This window comes from Leptonotus elevatus, chromosome 19, assembly GCF_054856555.1.
Source record: "Leptonotus elevatus isolate MCC_2025b chromosome 19, RoL_Lele_1.0, whole genome shotgun sequence".
In the NCBI taxonomy this organism is placed as follows: domain Eukaryota; kingdom Metazoa; phylum Chordata; class Actinopteri; order Syngnathiformes; family Syngnathidae; genus Leptonotus; species Leptonotus elevatus.
Genome location: NC_141257.1, coordinates 15,133,737 through 15,150,876, shown reverse-complemented (window position 1 = coordinate 15,150,876; position 17,140 = coordinate 15,133,737). Strand labels below are relative to the sequence as shown.

Sequence of the window (17,140 nt, the reverse complement as noted above, 5' to 3'; positions counted from 1 at the left end):
AACTACTCCAGTGGAATATGTCTCAGTGTAAAAAACTGCATCATAAAAGAAAGCAGCTAATCGATCACACAATGGTTGTTATAATTTTCACTGCATACAGACAACGGATTATTGACATCTATGATGTATGATTATCATAAATGCTAGCACACAATGTTCTTTTATGGATTAAAGCGTTTGTGTTGTCACTAGTGTTACAGACACAGTAAATAGTAAATACCTGTCATAACCTACATGAGTAAAGGCGCAATTTTTTAATCAAATTGAATAGGTAGAAAATGTCATCAAGGCTGCCATTGTTACAAATCCACCCACTAAAATAAATTATTTGGTTCTGTTTTGTTTTCTTCAATTTTATATATATGGATGGATGAGCTGTCAAAATTAAAGCATTAACTCTAGTGATTAATTTAGATTCTTGAAAGGGTTAAAAACATTTATTTGATGTTGACTATTTTTCTGTTGTTCATATTTTGTACAGAAACAAGGATTTGACATCAAAACATGAATATAAGACAAGATATCATTATTTCATTTTTTATTTCTAGGTATTAAGAATACGATTAACAACTTAGATCTAAGAGCATGGAAACATGTTAGCCTCAGCTGTGTTCCATATTATTTTTAATGTATTTAGAATAAATTGTTTGTATTTGTTATGATAAACTGCTATTTGTATAGATATGACATATATTGTTATAATAAAAACTAATCTTAAACACATTTTTAAAAATACAAAAAAATACAAGCCATCATTAAAATTACTTATGTACTTACTTATCATTCTGTATATTCCGTATCATGTAATCATGTCTTTAAGGTGCCTTTTGTGGGTTAACCACCAACTCATATTAGTCGCTTCTCGTCATGACTCCCAAATATATAGATCCACATAATAATATTGACATTGATATATAATGATACAATGAAGGATTATAATACACCCAATATGTACAGTACTATTATAAAATTAAAATAAAACCTGTTGATATGTGTATTCTGTATTATCATGCCAAATCCCACCAGGAAATAAGAATGTTGCCAACAATAGGATTACTGTTGTCATTTTTACTAGTATTTATTTTATTGGGGGGTTAGTTCACTCTTTCTATGTGTTCAGTCTACTGCAAAAATAAAGGAATTAAATGCTGTTTGAGGGAACTGTATTTGAATTGTCATGGTACTGTTCGTTGATGTAAATAAATATAACATTTCTGTTTAAATAAATAATTTATTAAATATCAGTTTAACAAAAATAATTTACTAACTTCGGTTTACATTGTTGAAATTGTTAAACCACATATAACTCAGGTATAAATAAATAGACCAATACATAAATAGATTCAATAAATATGTAAGTACAATGCAGTTTCAAAAATCAACTCAGGGTATATGCAATATGTTAACCTTGCATGAACAACACAGTTGTATACGTCTGACAAATCAAGATTTGTAGTACAGCAGAAGGTACTGACTTGATAGTACACAGTACACAATATATTAAACTAATTCGCTGCCATTGACGGCTATAGACGTCAAAAGATTGATTTTTACTGGGCTGGCAGTGAATGAGTTAAATCTCCTTATATTTCAGAGATCGTACATTACAGTTTTATACTAAATCGCCTTACAGTAATGTTGCTTAGCCTGCTATTCTTACCATAGCTTGTTTGATAGAGGTGGCAAATCAGGTCCAGAAAGTAAAAACCTTGCCCACAGTTTGACTTTAGCCCCTTGTGGTAGCCTTGCTCCCTGTCATGTAAACGAGCACTCTGAGAGCTAGTTAGGGAGCTTGCAAGCTAGCACCTGGGGCTAAAGCCAAACTGTGGTAGGGTTTTTACTTTCTGGACTTGGATTTATCACCTCTGTTGTTTGAATCACATGTTAATTCATTTATTTCTATATAGGGCCAACTTTATGCAGGTGTACAAGCAGAAGTCGAAGCTCACCATCAATCTCTTCATATTCTTTCATATTCGGGTCTTTCTGTCATGTTATGTTTTCACAAGGCAAACACGCCAAAGAACGTCTTCCCGGCCTCCTCCTCCAGATTTGGCAGCATTTTCTCCGTCACAGTCTTTAACTTGTCTCCTTTATACAGGTTAAAGACAGCTCCCATGTACACAGCAGAGTACCAGCCGCCCTCTTCGTCAGCATCGCCGCTGGCTTTTTTTTGGCAGGCAGTCCGGACAGAGTGCAGGATGGTCCGGTATTCGTCATTCCCAAACGAACTGGACCAGCGTCTCACTCTGTGGGTCAGGTGGACCATCAATGTTGCGGATGCGTCGTCATTGTCATCGCTGCGACAACTGACCCGAAAAGATACTTGACTGTAAACAAAGTAGAGGCCATCTTTTGGGATCACAATCTCGTTGTTCTTGAGCTCCAGGCCACCTTGAGAGTGGGACGGGTCCACCTGATTAATCCATTGCACCGAGTTGGCAATATTAGAATTATACTGTCCTGTAGAGGAGAGATGATTTTCAATGAATGACAGTTATATAATAACATTATTGTATAACACTTTGCACCTCGCACTTTTCACACTGCACTTTGCAACATGTACGGTAGGATGGAAAGCTGTGTCACATCGCAGGTGGACATTTGACCTCAACTTGAACTAGGCATTAGGATTTGTGGGGTCATGACTTCATCACGCTTGTCAGCATGTATGTTTAGTTCGGTCTAAATCAGGTGTGTCCAAACTATGGCCTGGGAGCCATATGCGGCCGACCGTCCATTTTTCAGTGGCTTTTGACATACACTAAAAATGGCATTTGACACAGTTAAAAAATTTTTTTTTAAATGGTTACACATGGTCAAAGTAAGAAGGGAGGGTGTTGGAGGAAAATAGGTGCTATTGCAATTGGTTTATATATTGTAGCTTTTTTTTTTTTTTATTATTATTATATACAAATTTTTTGGGACTAAACAAAATTTCTCTTCATAACATAAGTGGCCCTTGCATCCTTCATATTTTCTGTAAGTGGCCCTAAATGGAAAAGTTTGGACTAAATGTCTGCTCCCCCCCCCACCCCCACCAAAAAAAAACAAAAATAAAAAATAAAAGTCATTTAAATTGACCTAATTTTAACATGTACTTAATCCCTTCTGACACGCATTTTTTCTGATTGGCAATTTATTTATTTTTTACTGGTTTTGTCTCTTTTCCCACATAAGAACAACATGGGGGGGGGGGGGTGTCATTAGGGTTATCATGTTTTTATTTGTTATAGTGGACACCAGAATAGTATGGCTGTAACGTGTTGTAAACTTACCAATCTTATATGTAACATTTTTAACATGGAAATCATGCAAATCAACTTGCACACCTTGGCACACTAAAACTGAGCATTTTTCTCAATTCCCACAACTTTTTTAATGAACACTCCAAGGTTGATTTTAAAGTACTTCTTACCTGTTAAGTGAATGGCAGCTCTGACATTGGAGATTTGCCGCAGAGTGTGATGAATATCTGTAAAAGAAAATTAATTCAGTGTTATTAGAATTTCAATAGTTTTGCTTATGCTATTTGAGGGAATAGAAAAGTTATGATTTCTTACCAAAACTGTCTTCATTTCGTCCTGGCTTCTGTCCAAAGGAAATAAAATCCGAGAGTTAAACCAGTGCAATTCAGACATGTGATCCTTACAGACAAGACAATTGTGTACGTTGTTCCCACCTTGGTGTGTACGTTGAAAATGAGAAAAGCAGCAGCGGCAATTGCAAGGAATAACGTGAAACCCAAAAGAGCCATGGTTAGCTTTGAGCCATGTTTAGCAGCGGTTCTGGACGAGTTCTTTGATTCTGTGTCCACAGCAGCAAAAAGAGTCACTTTACAGTCTCCTTCCATTGTTCTGAATGAGGGCCCTTTATCGCTTTAGTCGCTTCTGAGAGTTTGTCTTCCTTCTGCGACTCACGTTTATTGACTGTCAAATTGCACAGTGGAGCCCTTTATAAAACCGTTAGCTCCTCTGGGGAAGTCCGATGATATCATTCATTGTGAGTGGAGAGAGAACCAAAACTGAGGAAGATCTAAAACTTTAGACACTCCTACTCACTCACACCCACGAGCGTTCAAGTAGCAAAATGTAAAATGTACACTACACCTGAAGAAGATACTAATATATGTTCAATTTGTATTAGCACAAAAACAAACCAATCTCTTACAGACATCAATGTTTCACGTATATTGTGGTCATATTAATGTGGTTCCAATAAATGGAGACTAGTTTGGGGTCAAACCACAAACACATCCTTGAATTGAACGTCACACATCCGACAATGGCGTCATATCTGTTGTAGCAAATAGTAAACACAACAGTATTGCAGAGTTATTGTGTGCTTTTGTTGTATTGTGTCACTTCTTCTTTTTTGTAAAAATAGACAAGAAATATGCACTGGCCATGAGGTGACACATTTTCCTTGCCTCCGGCCCCCTCACAAATATCATACACGAGGGCTATATGATGTAAAATAGGAAACTCAAAGGTGAGGATATTTGGCCAAGTGTGAAATATATATTTAATAATATAAACAATAATAAAATAAAAATAAAATAAAATAAATAATGATAATAATAATAATAAAAAAAAATGCATATAAATAGTATAGTATATAAATAATATACTGTAAATATAAACTATTGCTTCCTCAAACTGTGGTCCATGAGCTACTGTTGAGTGAAGGTCTTTTCACACTGCACTGAGTAACCTGTAGCAATTAGCAACATGTAGGATGGGACGCCGTGTCGCAGCGCATTTGTCCTCAATTTGGAACATTTTCCGTTTTAGAGCGGCATGTGTGTCAGAAGCAGGGTTATTATAGTTTTTGAATTTTCATTTTACTTAGTTTATTATTTTTTTTTTTTTGAGGGGTACAGAGAAGCAAAATGAAACTTATTCAAAGCCCATATGATATGTGGGATGATGATAAACGTTGGTCCGACTCACATGTTTCCTGGACACACAGACATCTGCTTTGGGGACATTTACTCTTATTTAATACAAAGCCCTGGGCAAAGCTGTTGTTTTTTTTTCATTGAAGTATTCTTTGTGGTGCCGAAGGAAAGGAAGCGCAGGAGGGGTACCGCAAGTTTGTGGAAGTACTCACTCCAAAACCAACTGGAGAGCTCAGTATTGTTCATTCGGTAATTTTACCGATTTGACATATCATCATTGCTCTCTTTTTTTATTTTATATATATATATTTTTTTTTAATACATTTTTATTTCGTATGTGGGTGAGTAAGTGTATGTGCATGTGCGTGTGTGCATGCATTCATGAGTTCACCTAAAACCTATTTTAAAAATCCCACACCGTTCACCTAAACCAAACACTTCAGAATCCAGCCAGTCGTAAGGCCGTCAGGAGACTCGAGGAAGGACCAAAGAAAAGAAAGGAAAGTGAAATCCAGCACCGACCAGATACCACCCACCACCCACCGGGCCACCAACCAGAGTCCTTCACCAACCCCAAAAACATCTAAATTCCAACAAATCAGGTAGACCTCAAGAGACCAAAGGAGAGACTGAGGAAAGGAAGGAAGGAGAGACGAAGCAGAGTAAGATCCACAGACACCAGCCTCCACCGATTCAACGACCAGAGGAAGAAGCAGATTGTGTCTGAGTTTCGATAGATGCTGGTGTGGTGGATCTGGCATGCATGAAAATCTCTACCAAAGAGGGGAGCCGACGACCCCTGCCAGGACAGAGCAAGCACAACACCTCAGGGCCCCCCAGGCCACGGCAGTGGCAAGGGACAACCCTCGGGCCCCGCAGGGGCCACCGGCCGGAGAGCAAACCCAGGAGCAGGAGCGCCCCCAACACGGCCCGCGCCCCCAACCCAACGCAGCAGGACGGGGCACTGCCGGCCCGCCAGGCACCCCACCGGTCCACAGCCCCCGCTCCCCCACTTGGCTTCCATAGAAGCTAGGGTGGCCAGACGTCCGGACAGTACTACTTTTCAGTGAAATGTCCTGCGTCTATGCAACCCTAAGCTGGACGCTGGTTTGTCTGCCTTTTAAAGAAAATGAGCCGCGGTTGACTTTATGTGACCCAACATCAGCTCCACCCCACGTTTGTCACAACTGGTCTGTGATTGGCCAAGAGTGGCTTCAGTTAAAAATCTCGTATATCATTGGTTCAATAAAAGTAAAAAAAAAGTCTCCACGTGTAGCTATCTGACTATACGTCTTTTCCTCCGCCGTCTTCTTTGACAGCAGCGAAAAGGCAGCAAAAAAACAAAAATGCGAAAACGGCGGACATCTTTTAATGTTGTTTTTTTTTTTTTAAGAGCTCAGTATTGTTCATTCCGTAATGTCATCATCATTGCTCTTTTTTTTTCTTTTTTTTTGTATGTGGGTGAGTATGTGCGTGCGTGCGTGCGAGTGTATGTGTGTATTCGTTAGTTCACCAAAAACCTATTTAAAAAATCCCATACCGTTCACCTAAACCGAACACCGCCATCAGGAGACCCGAGGAAGGACCAAAGAAAACAAAGGAAAGTGAAATCCAGCACCGACCAGACACCACCCACCGGGCCACCAACCAGAGTTCTTCACCAACCCCAGAAAAATCTAAATTCCAACAAATCAGGGAGACCTCAAGAGACCAAAGGAGAGACTGAGGAAAGGAAGGAAGGACAAACGAAGCTGGTGTGGTGGATCTGGCATGCATGATAATCTCCACCAAAGAGGGGAGCCGTCGACCCCTGCCAGGACAGAGCAAGCGCAACACCTCAGGGCCCCCCAGGCCGCGGCAGCGCCAAAAGACGACCCCCAGGGCAGCAAACCCAGGAGCAGGAGCGCCCCCCACCCCAACACGGCCCCCGCCCCCAACCCAACGCAGCAGGACGGGGCACTGCAGGCCCGCCAGGCATCACAACCGGGACCCCGGCGGGCATATGGGACCAGCCCGGCGGGGCGATAGGGCTCATTGATATTTTTTACCATTAAGTTACACAAACATGATCTATAATCCATGCAAAACTTTATTGTTGATGAAAATACACAGCTGATTTTCGTTTTCCGCTGGGGTTAGGTTCCAAAAAATACTGCAATAAATGAAATCCGTGAAGTAGTTATAGCTTTATGGTTTACGTTTATTATAAATGTTTTAAGGCTCTAAAACTCTCACCACACAGTTTATACAGTTTGGGGACCGCAGTATAGAGCAGTGCTGCGGTCCCCCTGTCCTGGTGGGGTCGGGGGGGGCGGCTTTGTTGGGGGGGCTGGCGGGGGGTGCTGGGGGCGGCTGGGTTGGCGGGGGCCCCGCTGGTCGCTCCTCTTAACTCACTGCACTTGGTTTGCACAATACACTTTTATAGACATATAGGGCACATAACACAGTCTTCACCCTACAACTCCCCTCCAATTCTAATGCACCACACAACTGTGTGTGTGTGTGTGGGGGGGGGGGGTGTCGGGGTGGGATGCCATCGGTATAGAGTATGGGGTGGATGGCGGGGGTGGGTGAGGGGCGGGGGTCGTGGGGGGAGCGAGGGCTGTGGACCGGTGGGGTGCCTGGCGGGCCTGCAGTGCCCCGTCCTGCTGTGTTGGGTTGGGGGCGCGGGACGTGTTGGAGTGGGGGGCGCTCCTGCTCCTGGGTTTGCTCTCCGGCCGGTGGCGCTGCCTGGGGGGCCCTGAGGTGTTGCACTTGCTCTGTCCTGGCATGGGTCGACTGCTCCCCTCTTTGGTGGAGATTTTCATGCATGCCAGATCCACCACACCAGCATCTATCGAAACTCAGACACAATCTGCTTCCTCCTCAGGTCATTGAATCGGTGGAGGCTGGTGTCTGTGGATCTCACTCTGCTTTGTTTGTCCTTCCTTCCTTTCCTCAGTCTCTCCTTTGGTCTCTTGAGGTCTCCCTGATTTGTTGGATTTGTTGGAATTTAGATGTTTCTGGGGTTGGTGAAGAATTCTGGTTGGTGGCCCGGTGGGTGGTGTCTGGCCGGTGCTGGATTTCACTTTCCTTTGTTTTCTTTGGTCCCCTCGGGTCTCCTGACGGCGGTGTTCGGTTTAGGTGAACGGTATGGGATTTTTTCTAATACACACACACTCGCACGCACGCACACACATACAAAAAAAAAAAAGAAAGAGCAATGATGATGACATTACCGAATGAACAATACTGAGCTCTTTTAGAAAAGAAAAAAGAAAAATAAAATAATAATAAAAATAAAAGAGAGAGACTGTGTACAAATCTCATCTATTCTAAAACAGCCCTCTTATAAACCTCTCTTTTTATTCAAACTTGAGGTTCCTAGGTTACATGAGGTGATGCCTATAAAAGGGGGTGGGGTCATTTAGCAAGCAGGCATATCCTTGTGCTTGTTTACATTTCTTGCTTATTCGTAGAAATGTTTTTGCATATTCGTGGAATTTACCAAATACATATATCTTGATAAGCACTTTTAGCACGTCAATTCAGCATATCATTTAATAGCAGAAAGGTCGTCTAACGCTGTTTCCTCATATCTCTGATCTCCAGCAGATGAATTTGGAGACAGCAACGTTGGTGGAAAAGACTAGTTTGTCATCTCTTAATACCTTAGTAACAGGATAGGCACCGTCCCATGAGCTAAACTTTTTGCTTGGCACTATCTTTTTGTCATTACTTCCAAAACGCAATCTGGTGACATTCCAGCCGGAACAACTCTCAATAATGGTCTAGGCCCCATGCATGTTACACAGCTAATTTACAACTCTGGCTGCCGTCTCAGTCAGTAAGAGCCAATTATTTCCTGTTTGTGTAAGTCCAGTCACTGTCAAAAACTTGTCATCAGTAGAGAATTTACTCTTTAGTTTTACCAATGCTCCGGATGTACGATTTTTTGGAGCAATTTTAATTACATACTTTGCTCCTACATTTTGGGTGTCAGCGGTGTCATCAGAATGATTTGTTTCCATGGCAGGAAAAGGGTCAAAACGTCATTTTGGGGGAGACAAAGCACCATTCCTTTTAAAGTACATCTTCCCTTGTTATGAAAGTATCAGGTGGAGACTTCAATTGTGGGACAAAAGGTTCAAATACCCGATTAGGGTTATAGGTGTATTGTTTTGAATGGGAAGGAATGGAGGCTCCGCTAATTGTTAGTTTTTTTTGGTGTCACTGTGCCATTCTGCGGCTCACGTATGCGATTTTGCGGTGTCGGTGCTTCAATGGGTCCCATATCACGCAGGTAGAGCGACAGTGATCAACAGAACGACACAGTAACATGCTACAGGGTACCTTATATACTCCAAAAATGTAGTCATGTCCACCGAGAAACCCTCTAGGAGTTCGGGTGTCTTGAAAATTCTTCACTTACCTTCAGGTATTTTCAGAAACTAATATTCCGCTCCCTTCCCTTTTCGGATGACTCGGCGGAGATGACTTTCTTACAGGGCGTGAGGTGTATCCACGTGTTCCTCTTGGCGATCTTTACGGCTGTTGGTGTAGTCAGCAGCACTTGATGAGGGCCCTCCCACTTTGGGGGATGCCAATGCTTCCTCTTTATGCTGCGAATTAGGACCCACTCTCCTGGGGACACCAACTCGTCTTGCTGAGAGGAAGCACAATCGCCTAAAACTGGCAAAATGGGTCCCATTGTCACTATAAATGGTTTTGGGTATACCATATCGAGGTATAATGTCTTTGCATAATGCTCTTGCTACTGATAGCGCATCTGGTTGCTTAGTAGGAAATATTTCGACCCATTTTGAGAACACATCTATTATCACAAGACAATATTTTTTCCCTTCACTTTTGCTTAATTCAATAAAGTCCATGTGGATCCATTGAAACAGATAAGTGGCGTGAAATTATCCCCGTTTTGGGTGTACATTTCCCTGTGGATTGTGTCGAGCGCAGACCATGCAGGCCCTGCAGAAATTTTTCGAAAATGAATTAAACCCGTATGTTACATAATACTTGTGTATTTGCCCCACCATCCCTGCCTTTGAGACATGAGACACACCATGGCTCAATATTGCAGCCCACCGATACAAATTTTGGGATAAAATAGGCTTATTTCCCTCTCCGACATAAATCCCATCCTTCAACACTGCGCCTTTGGCTGCCCACTGTTTTTGTTCAGAGACAGGACTTTGCTGTTGCATTTCCATTAACACCGTTTTTTTGCAAAATTTCATTTTCAGGTGAGGCAATTGCCAGTCCCAAGAAGGGTTTCATGGCAGCTTCTTTGGCCATTTTGTCTGCGAATGCATTTCCCAGGCTAATTTCATCAGTACCTGTCGTGTGGGCAGTACATTTACATATTGCTATCTGCTTAGGCAGCTGAACAGCATTCAATAAATTTGTCAACAGTTCCGCGTGTGTTACGGATTTCCCCGTTGATGTCACCATTCCCCTATTTTTCCAATATTGTGCAAAAATGTGACAGGTGGAGAAAGCATATTGATTATCTGTGTAAATTGTGACTATTTCTTCATCTTCTTTCTTCAGAGCCTGATTTATGTACTGTTCCAGGCTGCCAGTTGGTTTATCAACCCAATATTTGTCAATCCAATGCTTTATGGCATTATTGGAATGCGCATGGAGAGCATTTTTTAATTGTTCCTGATACAAACTTCCTGGAGTGTGATCTTCAGGAATGCCGCTGTTTGCTTTAAAACAGGCAGTCATTCTAATTCGATAATCCTCAAATGATTCATCATGTTTTTGCTTCTCTCGGCCAATAGCAGTATAGTTAGCTCTTCGCCGAAATTTTTCTCTAGCGCGTTCCATCAAATCATGAACACGCCTATGTAGTTCTCGACTATCGTGTTCTAGAACGCCCTCGTGTTCTTTTGGATCCCAGTCCCCTCTTATGCTATGCCAATCCCCTTTTAAAGCAGTCATCCACACTTGTTGGACTTCCACTCCATTGAGATGGTAAGATCTTCTGAGATCTTCCATCTGTTGCAAAAATTCTGCGACATCTGTCTTGTGAGATGTAATACCTTATACGGCTTTTTTCACATCTTCCTGGGTCCATGTTCTATGAACCAATATCGTGGGAGAGTCATCATTTATATTTGGATTAGCTACTTCAATCATGGGGAATACATCATGTTCATAATCTTCACCCTCGCTGTCTTTAAATGTGACAGGTGAAAACACTTTCCCCATTGTTTTGGAAAACTCTACACTCAACTGTCCTTTCCCTCTTGTGGCCATCGCGGGGCTTCTGGGTAGTGAAGGAGAAAGTCAATGAGGGGAATGTAACCCAACAGGTGGCTTTGTAGGTGTCATATTTGTTTTCACTACTTCCCCTTCATCCTCTCGAAAAATCCCCACTGACCCTGTTTCATCATCTTCTTCCCTATGAAATAGAGCTTCTTCCTCTTTTGTGTTCTTTCTCCCCGCATCTATTTCATTTTCTCTTACTCTTTTTTTGTCGATGCATCTTTTTTTTGGGCAAGTGACATCCAAATTTTGGTATCATCATACCCATCTTTTTAAATTTGTTGGTGATTATTTTTTTCTTTTATTTCTTATCTTGTCACTTTAATTTTTCTGTTCAATGAGGTAGCGAACCTCCACTCACACTTTTACACATGCACTCGTTTTTGCGGAGTTTAAGTACGTACAGGACACCGCCGCCCTCTTCACGGAATTTAAGTGCACCTGCACAGGACGCCGTGCCTTCGCCCTTTTTACTTGATAGGGACTAGTCTTCTCAAGGTTTTTTAATTTACGTGCACAGACCTTCTCTGTCACGGGCCAAACGAAGTCGCGCAACCCATTCACACTTATGAGCGCTCTTACTCACCAGAGACGTCTTCGCTCCTTCGGTATCGCGCCAACCTTCCGTTCCCAGACACGAAGTCGAGGTCCAGTCCCAGAAAGGGTATTCTTTGCGTGCGCACGTCTTTCCTGGTCGTCGGCTCCGTATCTGGAAACATCAGGTATCTTGCGATCCGGCTCGAAGGACCACTTAAATGTCAGGTTCAAATGACAAATATAATTTACAAACAATGAGTAGAGAAGACGTTCCAGTTTCAGGTTACTTGCAAGGAGAACAGGAGAGACCGTGTACAAATCTCATCTATTCTAAAACAGCCCTCCTATAAACCTCTATTTTTATTCAAACTTGAGGTTCCTAGGTTACATGAGGTGATGCCTATAAAAGGGGGTGGGGTCATTTAGCAAGCAGGCATCTCCTTGTGTTTTACATTTCTTGCTTATTCATAGAAATGTTTTTGCATATTCATGGAAAAAAGTAAGTTATAGTTATAACGTAACATTAATCCAACGGCTGTAACGTTCCAACAATAATGTTAATCTAACTAATACTGACTAACTTGCTAGCTCATAGCATTGAGCCATAGTAGCCACTTATTGATATACTGTAATTGTGTGTCAAGTGAAATTGTTTTAGATCCCAATGTTCAACATTATCTGCTGACAAAATAAATAAAAAATACACGGGATAAATGATTGTCCTGACTAAAACTAGACTAAAATGTTGACAGTTTTTGTTGACTAAAACTAGAAAAATTTAATTATGTTTCTTGGGACTAAAGTAAAGACTAAAATGCTAGATTTATAGTCAACTAAAAATAGACTAAATAAAAACTAGATGAGGTTGACTATGATAAACACTAAAAAGAGTGATTGAAACTGAGACTACATTTTAAAATGGCGTATAAAATTAACACTACTGCACGGGTAACTAGTAGGAGTTTTTAACTCACTAAATAGTTTGTGAAGAAATTAATTGAATCACCTTGATCACGATGACTGATATCGGCAGGTGTCACATGACGTCTCACTTAAAACCACCACGTCTTGTCCTAGTGATTTCTTTAGAAGGGAGGGATACTGCATGTGAAAAAAAATATTCCAGGAAAAAATCACTCCCTTTGCTGTACAGATGACTGATGACTGGAAACAAATTAGAGCTAAATGCCTTTTTTCTCTGTTTAATGGGATAACCAAATTTCAGTCATATGAAAATGCAAATGAAATGTCTCTTCAGTCAAATTTCCTGTAAGAAGTGAGATATTGTCAGTCATAATTAATAACTTTTGGCTTTAAGGGAAGTAGACAATACTATTCGTTATGTTTACAGTATTTTTCCAGTGTTATATGAGACAATGGCCCGGTTTCACAGACGAGGCTTATATTAAGACAGTACGAGGTCATAAATCAGATTAGTAAAGCTAGGTCATTTAAGTGGCTTCCATGAGCGTGTCTTAAATTTGTTTTAGTTGGTCCTAGACTATTGAGTCCTGATGTAAGCTTAAACGAGAATGGTGCTCATGAAAACCTGAAAGTGAATTCAGGACAGCTTTGATGGAGGAAATTCTGGCCCTAAAGAAGAGGTGGCAAATCCAGGTCCAGAAAGTAAAAACCTTGCCACAGTTTGGCTTTAGCCCCAGGTGCTAGCTAGCTAGCTATCTCCCTAGCAGGTAAACGAGCCAGTTAGCTAGCACCTGGGGCTAAAGAAACTGTGGCAGGGTTTTTACTTTACTTGAAGTTTGAAAGACATGTTCCTATTTACCTAGGTAGAAACCCACAGAGACCACATTAAGACCACATAAATAAATAAAAACTATAACGAGTATGGGAGGGGGGGGGGGGGCTACAGAACCAAATTGTGGAAAACCATGCTGTTATCTAAAGTAAATGCCATACTGCTGCTATTGAACATAAGAGAAGTGAATTAATTCAATGCAAATGTAACCACAAGAAGGCAAATGCATGTGAGACACAAATGCCACAAAATTTCATAACATTGCTTACTTACATTGAATGATATGTAGGAGAAATCAGATAACGAACATTTGGACTGTGGACAAGAAAAACTGAACCCAAATTAGTTACTGCTTGTAAATACAGATTATTCCACTGTCTGTCTCACCCATTCTTTTTATTTCATTGTAAGGACAATGTGAGTTTTTCCTAACACTGATATTTTCCCAGAGGAAATTACTCCAAACCTTGTGAAGGAGCCATTGCACAAAGACTGAATCCTCTACATCTGGAATAGCATCCCTGAAAGAAGATGCTGCGTTCCAGCAGAGACCAAGAAGGATGTCCATCCATGAAAAGATAACCTTGGAATTTCGTGAGGAGAAAAGGAAATATATGAAAGACATGAAAATGATAATTCTACACATTGAATATGGATATGAGATTAGAAGAGAGAGCTGTTCAAAGAAATATGCATGAGAAAGCTGTGTAATGAAATGCATTGTGAAAAAAAATGATGACAAATAACCTTTGTACATACAAAAGCAATCTCTGAAAGTTATTTAATCAAATTGATGTACAAACCCAATTCCCCAAAAGTTGGGACACTATACAAATTGTGAATAAAAACTGAATGCAATTATGTGGAAGTGTTATCATTGTCGGTCAAAAGGAAACAAAGAGTTAATCTGCAAGTAAAAACTTTTGCCAGGGATTTGCCACATGATATGGAAACCTCTCACTATAGTGAGGGGTTTCCATCTGAATATTTGTGAAGCAGCCTCTCTTTGGCCTCACGTATCTTCAGACAACCTACTTTATTGTAATTTAATCATCTGCTTGAAACGTCAGTGCTCTAATATATTGTAATGCACAGGAAAACCACAGGTCCAGATCGGGGTCGTCATATTTGACAGCGTAATATGGGAAAAAAACCTGATAAGCATGACAAGTTACTTATAATACATTATATTTATGATATGATACATTTGAAATAATTATTACATTTTTTTGTTACGTTGGAGGAAGTGCAGCAGAAGTGTTGAGGTTGAGTGAAGACAAAGGGCTGTATTTTTAAGTTACAGGTGAACCAGGTGAGTGGTGTCAACTGACCAGCCACCACAGATAAAAATCATGCCAAACAAATCATTCAAGCAGTGGCACCTTGACTGAGGGAAAAGCCAAAAGTCAGAAAAAACAGGACTATACACAAATCAGTGGCCTGAGCTGAAACCATTAGAGTGTGCTTTCTATTGCTAAAGCCAAAAGTGAAAGTAGTACTGCGGTAACAAGCAACAACCGAAGGGGTCTGTATTGAAGGGCGACACAAGAGAAAACTCAGAATGAAGAGCTCCTGACTTCAGGCAGTCAATGAACAGAAACTGTTTTCATCAAAATATTTTTGCTGTATAATTATAATTAAAGTTTAAAGTCTACACTTCAATTGTATCTTGATAATTTTATTTCAAAACCTTTGTGGTGCTTTATATAATAAAACTATAATTAAAAACACAATTAATATGCGGATACAGACAAGATTTAAAGCGACAGTCAGTGATCCCTGGCGCCATCTAGTGGCAAACTAATAATTCCTTCATTTTAAAAACCGACTGTTTATGTCAATATTATGCAAAAAAAATGTATCGCATAAACATATTAGGGCTGGGAATGTTTGAATGTCTCACGATTCAATTCCGATTTTTGGGCCTGGGAATCGATTCAGAATCGATTAAGAAGGTTTTTAGATGAAAAATTATTTGATTGACAATGATTTCTGCTTCAATTTATAGATATGCAAAGAATTGTCATGATCTACTCCAGTCTGACTCGCTAATGCTAATTAGCGTGCTACTCGTGGCACTTTTATCACTCAAAAGAACGACTATTCATACAAAACGCTTCAGGAATGTATACATAGAAGCATCTTAACATCCTACACTGCAAATAAAAAAAACTTTGATTGGAATAACTTGATCATGACTTTTTGCTTCTATGTGGCTACAACTTAACAGTGTATCAGAACGAGCGGAACCACACTGTCCCTAAGTGGCCAAATCGTTTACAACATGAACAGTGCTCCCAATAAAGGCACACACAAACAAGAGCTAGACAGTATAAAACAATTGAAATCAAATCGACTTTTTGGCACACCCCTAAAACATTTCATATAATCGTAGGTCTAGTAATCACTTTTACAATTACAAACCCAATTACAAAAAATTTAGCAATTGGTGATTCTCTACCCATCTTCGCTTCTGAGACACTGCCACTCCGAGAAGCTCTCTTTATACTCCAATCAAGTTGCCAATGGACCTCATTAGTGGTAAAAATAAAATTAAAATTAAAAATAAAAATTTGTGGTAACTGGTCTTCCAGCTGTTTAAAAAAAAAAAAAAAATTATATATATAAGTGCAATTGACTTTTTCAGCCTCTTATTGCTACTTGTCCCAACTTTTTTTTGATTTGTTGGCACCATGAAATTTACAATCAACATATTTTTCCCTTAAAATTATACATTTTCTCAGTTTAAACTTTTGACCTGTCATCTATGTTCTATTCTGAACAAAATATTGAAATTTGGCACTTCCACATAATTGCATTCAGATTTTATTCACAGTTTGTATAGTGTCCCAACTTTTTGGGAATTGGGTTTGTAATTGATTTCTCCTATCCACATGTATTTGCCTGGCTGGCCTCTGTAGTTCATTTAGATATTCTAAGTACTCCACACTCCCAAACTAACTGTGCACCCTTTCACTAACAGTACTAAAATGAAGTTAAACCTGCCTCCTTGCAGGATTAATTTAATCTTTAATTTAGTCCAAGAGTAGCTCTAATTACAATTGGCTTTGCTCAAACCAGAACAGGCTAATTCTATTTTAAGATACATCCGTGCAAGTGTCTTAAAATTAAGCCAGCTCAAACAGCAGTCTGAGACTAGTCCTGAGCCTTTTCTGTGAAACCGGACGAATTAATATTTGTCAGCTTTGGAAATAGATCTTTGCCTGATCAAGATTTGTTGCAAACAAGGAGTAACAGGAAGTAGATTCCCCCGCATGCAATACAGGAATTTGTTGGGCTTAACCTCGAGTTTCAGTTTTGATGAGCATGTTTTCACCCTCTGTGAATGGTTACATTAAAATGCGGCTCAAATCTGTGATATCATCATCATATCCTCTCCCTGTCACTTCAGTGTTATTTTACTGCTGGTCAGTCATACAATGAACCTAAGCAATCTTACATTTAAACCACATCTTCATACTCAACAAACACATTGAATGCTCCTTATTAATCATGTGTGGCACATCAGCACTGTTGCCACAGTAGAAAATAAACATGTACAAAAAAGCTAATTTATATTTCACCAGAAGATCACAGAAGGCGCGTTCTTGAATTTCCAAATACACCCCTTGCTGCATGACCCTTGTGTGACCCTTTGCAGCCCATTTCTTAAATGG

At 40.2% G+C, this 17,140-nt stretch overlaps 1 protein-coding gene across 2 annotated transcripts in view; it reads right to left on the bottom strand.

Moving 5' to 3' along the window:
* The window catches only part of tnfa (tumor necrosis factor a (TNF superfamily, member 2)), a 40,001-nt gene that overhangs the window by 15,458 nt on the left and 7,403 nt on the right, over positions 1–17,140 (bottom strand). Inside the window, exons 1-4 of one of the 2 annotated variants that reach the window (XM_086062397.1) lie at positions 3,683–5,168; positions 3,564–3,591; positions 3,419–3,475; positions 1,950–2,463 (exon numbers count right to left, since the gene is read on the bottom strand). In XM_086062397.1, coding sequence (XP_085918523.1) covers positions 2,003–2,463; positions 3,419–3,475; positions 3,564–3,591; positions 3,683–3,853 — 717 coding nt within the window. In that variant the 5' untranslated portion in view covers positions 3,854–5,168 and the 3' untranslated portion in view covers positions 1,950–2,002. Of the gene's footprint in view, positions 1–1,949; positions 2,464–3,418; positions 3,476–3,563; positions 3,592–3,682; positions 5,169–17,140 lie in introns of those variants that run through there. The other variant, XM_086062398.1, reaches the window with a different exon arrangement.